Raw genomic sequence first — 8,903 nt, 5'->3', positions numbered from 1 at the left:
TCAAAAACCACATTTCATTGGCTTCATTCCAATGGAATTAGACCAGCAATCTCCCAAAGACGAACAAACCCGATGTTATCATGTAATCGAAGGCCACTTTTCATTGGCCTGATTCTAATCGAATAAGACTAGCAATTCGCCAAAAATGAACAAACCCGAAGTTATCATGAAATCAAAACCATTTTCATTGGCTCGATTCCAATCGAAATAGACTAGCAATTCATCGAAAACGATCAAACCCGAAGATATCATTAAATCAAAAACCAATTTTCATTGGCTCGATTCCAATCAAATTAGACTGGCAATTTGCCAAAGATGAACAAACCTGTAGTTATCATGAAATCAAAAACCGCATTTCATTGGCTCGATTCCAATCGAATTAGACTAGCAATTCGTCGAAATCGATCAAACCCGAAGATATCATTAAATGAAAAACCACTTTTTGTTGGCTCGATTCCAATCGAATGAGACTAGCAATTTGCCAAAGATGAACAAACTCGAAGTTATCATGAAATCAAAAATCACGTTTCATTGCCTCGATTCCAATCGAGTTAGACTAGCAATTTGCCAAAAACGATCAAACTCGAAGTTATCATGAAATCAAAAACCACATTTCATTGGCTTCATTCCAATCGAATTAGACTAGCAATTTTTTGAAGACGATCAAAACCTAAGTTATCATGAAATCGACAGCCACTTTTCGTTGGCTCGATTCCAATCGAATAAGACTAGCAATATACCGAAAAATGATCAAGCCCGAAGTTATCATGAAATCAAAAACCATTTTTCGTTGGCTCGATTCCAATCAAATTAGACTAGAAATTGGTCGAAAATGATCAAACCCGAAGTTATCATCAAATCAAAAACCACTTTTCATTGGTACCATTCAAATGGAATTAGACTAGTAATTCGCCAAAAATGAACAAGCCCAAAATTATCATGAAATTACAACCACTTTTCATTGGCTCGATTCCAATCGAATTAGAAAAGCAATTCGCCAAAAACGAACAAACCCGAAGTTATCATGAAATCAAATACCACTTTTCGTTGGCTCGATTCCAATCGAATTAGACTAGCATTTCGACAAAAAAAAAAAAAACAAACCCGAAGTTATCATAAAATCCAAAACCACTTTCATTAGCTCGATTCCAATCGATGTAGACTAGCAATTCGCCCAAAACGATCAAACCCGAAGTTATCATGAAATCAAAACCCACTTTCTATTGGCTCTATTCCAATCGAATTAGACTAGTGATTCGCCAAAAATGAACAAACCTGAAGTTATCATGAAATCAAAAACCACTTTTTGTTGGCTCAATTTGTAACGACCCAAATCTTATATAGATTTAGAAATCGTTACCAAACCTTTCATTCCATAAATAATTAAAAATATAAATATCCAACATGAAAATCTTTCTAACTCCTGGCATAATTAATACAGTGGTTCATAACACAATACTTCCCCCTAATTAGTGCATAATTTCAATAAGTTACTTAGTTAAGTTAAAGGCAATGGATGGAATTAAATAACCCACAGAATGTTTATTTACTGCAATTAAAGAGAAAAAAAAATCCAAAACAGAATTCATTTATGTAAAAAAAAAACTAAGAACAAGACATTGATTCATGACTAACACGTACAAGCAAAAACTATCAAATTCATACATAATTAATGCTATAGATGTGAAGGGACACAAATGAAGGTGTGGGGGTGGCAAGGAATCATTGTGTTGACCCTAAATTTCCATCAATTTGGGGAAAATCAAAGTAAAGTACAAACATAGGCATGCAAACTAATAAATTCTTTCTTCCCAACGTATATGAAAGAACAGATTTGCAAATCGATAGGAAGGAAAATAACATTTAGTTCAAACTTCTGATTTTTATTTCAAACTTCTATTTAAAAATCATAAAATACGTATATTCATCTGCAACTAACATAAACGAGAATTTATTCGTAAATAAATAAATGTTTACTAAAATAAACTAAAAATAAATAAACATTACGTGCTAGCTTAGATCTTTATTTGGCGAAACAAGACACAACCACACCTTCGAACCACCACGCTCCAACACAACCCGGTCTAACCTGTGAGGAGTAGGAAAAGGGTGAGTATATGGGAATACTCAGTAGGGTACGAGAAATTGTGCAATCCCAATTAAAAATATTAAATCACGCGTCAAAATATCATACCGTCATATCATATCTTTAGAACCAGTAAGAGCTCATATCATATCATATCTTTGGTACCGGATGGCCATAACATACATATCATAATCACATTACACATATCATAACTTTCATAAGTATAATATTTATCAAACATGAAGAAATAATTTAAATGGGACAACCCACTTGTACCTCGTAATCCTACCTTGTTAGATAAATTAAATAATGAAAGGCAAAAATCCAAAATCTCTTTCCAAAACTTTTGCTTTCGATTACTGCTACCAGAAACGTATTTCTTTTTCTTCTTTATGCTTTGGAAATAAAAGTAGGTTGAAGTCTGACTTTTGCTAAGTATTTGAAATAAAAAATAAAAGAATCCTGATGCAACTAGATGTGGAAATTGTGCTACACAAGGAATAGGATAATAATGATTATACAAAAAGTTGGATAAGGATTTGAATTTGGAATAATATCAAATACAATATTTTCTAACAAATCACGTGCCTGCCATAACAATTCAAAACCATAAATTATAATAAAAAAATAAAATATCTCCACAACTTTCATCTTTCTCTCTCCACGTGAATCCTTCAACAATAAAAGTAATAAAAATAATATTTTAATGTTATATCTTCCGGCTTCGATAACTTAGGCTCGACTAACCCGAATTAATTTTTTCTCAAGTCTAAAATGCGTCTTTAATTATTATCTATCCAGCGAGCCCAATATCCGTATACTTATCATCGTCTCGTCAATATTTATATTTTAATCAAAATATTATTAAAGTTTACTTTATATACACTTTAGTCCCTAAACTTTCAAAACATTAAAAATATAGCATAAACAAAATTAAATTATATTCTATAAAATTTTGGGATATTATAATCTCCCCTCAAATATTTTCGTCCTCGAAAATTTACCTTGGTTAATCGAAAAGTTCTGGATACTTAGTTCTAAGCTCTTCTTCTTTCTCCCAAGTTGATTCCTCTCGTCTATGATTTCGCCATTGCACTTTAACCAATGGAACTCCTCTCTTCCTGAGTTGATGTACCTTTCTTTCCAAAATTACCGTCAAAATTTCTTCATATGATAGATCTTTTTGTACATCCAATGTCTGATAACTTACCACATGATTGGGATCATGAACATATTTTCTGAGCATCGAAACATGGAACACATTATGCACTGTTGCTAGTTCAGGTGGCAAGGCAAGTCTGTAAGCTAAACTACCAATCCTTTCAAGAATTTCGAAAGGTCCGACAAACCGTGGTCTCAACTTCCCTTTCTTTCCAAATCTCAATACACCCTTCATTGGTGCTACCTTTAGAAAGACTTTGTCACCTATTTGAAATTCTAAATCCTTTCTTCTACTGTCAGCATAGCTTTTCTGTCGATCTTGTGCTGTCTTTATTCTTGCCCTAATATTATCCACTGCCTCAACTTTTCGCTCAATGATTTCTGGACTCAAAATTCTGTTTTCCCGACTTCATCCCAATGGAAAGGGGATCTGCACTTTCTACCATAAAGAGCTTCATACGGGGCTATTCCTATAGTGGCCTAAAAACTATTGTTGTAAGCAAACTCCACTAACGGCAGGTATGTCTCCCAACTACCTCCAAGATCCAAAACACATGCCCTTAGCATATCTTCCAAAGTTTGGATGGTTCTTTCTGATTGTCCATCCGTCTAAGGATGATAAGCTGTGCTAAACTTCAGTTTCGTCCCCATGGCTATCTGCAAACTTTTCCAAAATTTAGATGTGAACCTCGAGTCTCTATCTGAAACAATGGTGACTGGGACTCTATGCAACCTGACTATCTCCCTGATGTATAAGTGTGCCAGCTGTTCCAAGTTAAAGTTTACTTTAATTGGAAGAAAATGGGCTAACTTCGTCAGACGATCCACCACTACCCAGATAGTATTGTGACCTTTTGCTGATCTCGGGAGGCCTACTACAAAGTCCATCGTTATGTGTTCCCATTTCCATTCTGGAATATCCAAGGGTTTCAATAATCCTGATGGCCTTTGATGTTCTGCCTTAACCTGTTGACAGATAATACATCTCTCTACGAACAGACCAATTCCTCTCTTCATGTTTCTCTACCAAAATACATCCCGGAGATCTCGGTGCATTTTCGTACCACCTGGGTGAGCAGAATAAGGGGTTGAATGAGCCTCTTCTAATATCTCATTTCTTATACTTTCATCCTTAGGTACACACAGTCTTCCTTTGAAAGTTAGCGCATTATCTACAGATACTTCAAACCCTATATGTTTATCTATACCAACTCGGCCTTTATCTTCTGTAAAAATGGATCTTTATCTTGTGCCTCCTTATTCGATCTCGAAGTGTAGGTTGAATCATGAATGCTCTTATTCTCGCTGAAATCTGAGTTGGCAGCGTGATAACTTCTAATCTCAATTTATCAAACTCCCTTATCAAGTGTTCCTGTACTGTGGGTAAAACTGCTAACTGTGTTCCTGTCTTTCTGCTTAGGGCATCTGCAACTACATTAGCCTTACCTGGATGGTAATGAATTGTGTAGTCATAATCCTTCACTAACTCCAACCATCTCCTCTGTCTCATATTTAGTTCCTTCTGTGTGAAAAAGTATTTGAGACTCTTGTGGTCCGTATAAATTTCACACTTCCCACCGTAAAGATAATGACGCCATATCTTTAAGGCGTGAACAACTGCTACAAGCTCCAAGTCATGCGTTGGATAGTTTTGTTCATACTGCTTCAACTGTCTCGAGGCATAAGCAACCACATTTCCATGCTGCATTAGTACACAGCCTAAACCCTGCTTAGAGGCATCGCTGTAAATAACAAATCCCTCTGAACCTTCAGGTATCGTCAATACAGGAGCTGAGACTAGCCTCTGCTTGAGTTCTTGAAAACATTTTTCACATTTTTCTGTCCACTGAAACTTTGCACCCTTTCTTGTCAACTGAGTCATTGGCCCTGCTATTTTTGAGAAGCCTTCAATGAATCTTCTATAATAACCAGCCAATCCCAAGAAACTGCGGACTTCACCCACACCAATCGGCCTTGGCCTATTTGTTACTGCTTCCACTTTAGCGGGGTCTACTTCGATTCCTTGGGTGGTAACCACGTGACCAAGAAAACCTACACGGTCAAGCCAAAATTCACACTTCTTGAATTTGGCATATAATTTCTCATTCCTCAAAGTTTCAAGTACAATTCGAAGTTGTTCCTCATGTTGCTTCTTGTCTTTTGAGTACACAAGTATGTCATCAATAAACACTATGACGAACTGATCTAAATGCTGATGGAATACTCTATTCATGAGATCCATAAATATAGCTGGAGCATTGATCAAACCAAAAGGCATGATAGTAAATTCATAATGCCCATAACGAGTCCTGAAAGCAGTTTTCGGTATATCGCTTGCCCTGATTTTTAGCTGGTGATACCCTGACCTCAAGTCGATCTTTGAAAATATTGTAGCACCCCTTAACTGGTCAAACAAATCTTCTATTCTTGGCAGTGGGTACCTATTTTTGATGGTCAGATGGTTCAATTCCCGATAGTCAATACACATCCTCATACTCCCATCCTTCTTCTTGACAACAAGTACAGGTGCTCCCCAAGGAGATACACTTGGTCGTATGAAACCTTTCTCCAGTAACTCCTCTAATTGCAACTTCAATTCTTGTAGTTCTTTCAGTGCCATTTGGTACGGGGCCTTAGATACTGGTGCCACTCCAGGAACTAAATCAATTGTAAATTCCACTTGTCTATCTGGTGGAATGCCTAGCAAATCTTCTGGGAATTCATCTGCAAAGTCTCAGACGATGTTAATATCATTAACGGTCATTTCTGTATGTTGAGAACTATTGATGTTAACTAAGAATCCCTGGCATGACTCCTTCCTTAACATCTTTTTTGCTTGCATAGCTGATATTAGGTGCGTTAAAGACTTGAAATTTGCTCCTAAGAAATGAAACTCTTCCTCTCACGGTTTGTGAAACAATACTTCTTTCTCATGATATCGAATGGTCGCATGATTAAGTCCCAACCAATCCATGCCCAAAATAACATCGAAATCTTTCATCTCCAAAAGGTATAAGTCTGCTTGTAATATTTTCCCATCAATCTCTAACTTCATAGCCTTAGTCATCAGATTTGTACAAAGAGTTCTTCCTGAAGGGATGCTAACCTCTAATTCGTAATTCGTTTTCAAACATGCAAGGTCTGACCTAGCGACGAAGGATGTAGAGATAAAAGAATTGGTAGCCCCAGAATCAAAAAGTACGTAAGCGGGTACATCAGATAATAACAGAATACCTGTTTGCATAATTTTTAGTATTAGACTAACAACCAAGGGACGGATTTGGAAAAATGTGTAGTCCTAGGTAAAAAAAGAACATAAGCAAGTGTGTTAAAATATTAAATAATTTAGTACCTGCTATCACATTCGGATCCTGCTCCGCCTCATGCTGATTTAGTGCGAAAACTCGGGCCTTTCCTTTCTTGTTCTTGTCCTGATCATCATCCTTCCTTTTTGGTGGCTCTGTACAGTTGAGAGCAATGTGCCCTGGCTTACCACATCGAAAACACATGTTCTTCCCGAGTAAACATTCACCCCTGTGGAGTTTATTACACTTAGGACACGGTGTAATATTCCCACTCGTTCCACCAATAAGAACTCCTGTGTTTGGCCTTTTACTATGCCAATTACGTCTGTCCTTGTTTGGATCATTCCACTTTCTTTTTCTCGATGACTCCTTGCTCTGCTGGGCATACTGTTGAAATGAGGTCCTCTGATATGAAATAGCATGAGCCCTCTCCAACATTTCACGTTATGAGGTGAAACGATGGGACATAATGATCATGCCGATCTCAGGGCGCAGTCCATTCTCGAACCTCCTAATCTTCTTAACTTCTGTATCCACCAAGTGCGGGGCATACCTTGAGAGCTGCTCAAACTGTCTTTCATAATCAGTAAGTGACATACTCCCTTGTCTGAGCTGCAAAAATTTTGATTCCTTGAAATCTCTCAAAGCCTGTGGGAAATATTTTGCCATCACTTCATCTTTAAACTGCTCCCAAGTCAGATTACATTGCTGCTCTTCCGTCCTTGTACGTGAAACAGATTCCCACCAGTGACCAGCTGCTCCAATCAACATAAATTCTGCACATAATACTTTCTGTGCATCCGTACAAGCAATGTGTCGAAATATGCGCTCCAGGCCTCTTATCCACTCTTCGACAACCAGTGGTTCAGAATTACCGTCGAAAGTGGAAGGCTTGTACCTATGAAACTGCTCAACCATTGAGACAGCTCCAGGGGCAAAATGCGGTGCATTCTGCTGTGGCGGTGCATTTTTGTGGTGGAGGTGCTTGATTTTTCCTGCTCAACTCTTGTACCGCTCGTAGTAAACCGCACATCAAATTCGTATGAGTAGGTGTTGCCATTTCCTAAAATTTAATATGAAGTCACCAATCACACTTAGTACTAAGTCTAATAAGTTATAATTATCTATGACAATATATATCATAATTTAGTGGGAAAAACAAACGTGCATGTCTTAACATTTAAAGATAGGAAATTTAAAGCATTTAAATCTCACAAAAAGCTTTAAGTACATTTATCTTCTTACCCTTTTTACATACCTTAGAGTCGTTGGAGGGTGGTCGATTGGTGGTCGTTGAGTGCCAAAGATCATTCACATATTTCATAACTTTTAATTTAATATTATCGTTAAATTCATAAATAAATAAATAAAATATTAACCTTAAACAAATATTATCTAGGAAAACAAGTAAGCAAATAAGCCCTTTATAACATGTAACAAAAAAGAAAATTCAAAATTTATATGACATCACACATTTTTTTTTAAGGAAAAATAATGCATATTTGCATGCATTCACAAAATTATAAGGGCAATCTTGAAATTTTGAAAACTTAAAGATACCATATGATGAAAAAGGTAGTGGCATTATAATACACGTTTCTTAACTCTTTTTTTTTTTTTTGCCATTTAATGCACTGTTCACATGAACAGTGCGTGAACAGTGACCCGTCATTGTTCACGTCCCAAATTTTTTTTTAAACAAATTATGAGAATCCATGTGGGTCTACATGAAATTAAACCTATGCTCTGATACCAAACTGTAACGACCCAAATCTTATATAGATTTAGAAATCGTTACCAAACCTGTCATTCCATAAATAATTAAAAATATAAATATCCAACATGAAAATCTTTCTAACTCCTGGCATAATTAATACAGTGGTTCATAACACAATATTTCCCCCCTAACTAGTGCATAATTTCAATTAGTTACTTAATTAAGTCAACGGCAACAGATGGAATTAAATAACCCACAGAATGTTTATTTACTGCAATTAAAGAGAAAAAAAATCCAAAACAGAATTCATTTATGTCAAAAAAAAAACTACGAACAAGACATTGATTCATGACTAACACGTACAAGCAAAAACTAGCAAATTCATATCATAATTAATGCTATAGATGTGAAGGGACACAAATGAAGGTGTGGGGGTGGCAGGGAATCATTGTGTTGACCCTAAATTTCCATCAATTTGGGAAAAATCAAAGTAAAGTACAAAAATAGGCATGCAAACTATTAAATTCTTTCTTCCCAACATATACGAAAGAACAGATTTGCAAATCGATAGGAAGGAAAATAACATTTAGTTCAAACTTCTATTTAAAAATCATAAAATACGTATATTCATCTG

At 36.1% G+C, this 8,903-nt stretch overlaps 1 protein-coding gene across 1 annotated transcript; it reads right to left on the bottom strand.

The window, feature by feature from the left end:
- Positions 1 to 6,996: 6,996 nt before the first annotated feature.
- LOC111390264 lies at positions 6,997 to 7,863 on the bottom strand. Its single transcript, XM_023015282.1, has 3 exons — positions 7,811 to 7,863; positions 7,717 to 7,724; positions 6,997 to 7,547 (listed from the first exon to the last, which is right to left on the bottom strand). Exons 1-3 carry the CDS (start codon positions 7,861 to 7,863, stop codon positions 6,997 to 6,999), a joined length of 612 nt encoding a protein of 203 aa, XP_022871050.1.
- Between the last annotated feature and the right edge of the window lie 1,040 nt (positions 7,864 to 8,903).

The sequence above is a fragment of the Olea europaea genome, unplaced genomic scaffold, assembly GCF_002742605.1.
Source record: "Olea europaea var. sylvestris unplaced genomic scaffold, O_europaea_v1 scaffold6648, whole genome shotgun sequence".
Taxonomy (NCBI): Eukaryota; Viridiplantae; Streptophyta; class Magnoliopsida; order Lamiales; family Oleaceae; genus Olea; species Olea europaea.
This window is presented reverse-complemented; position numbering and strand designations above follow the sequence as displayed.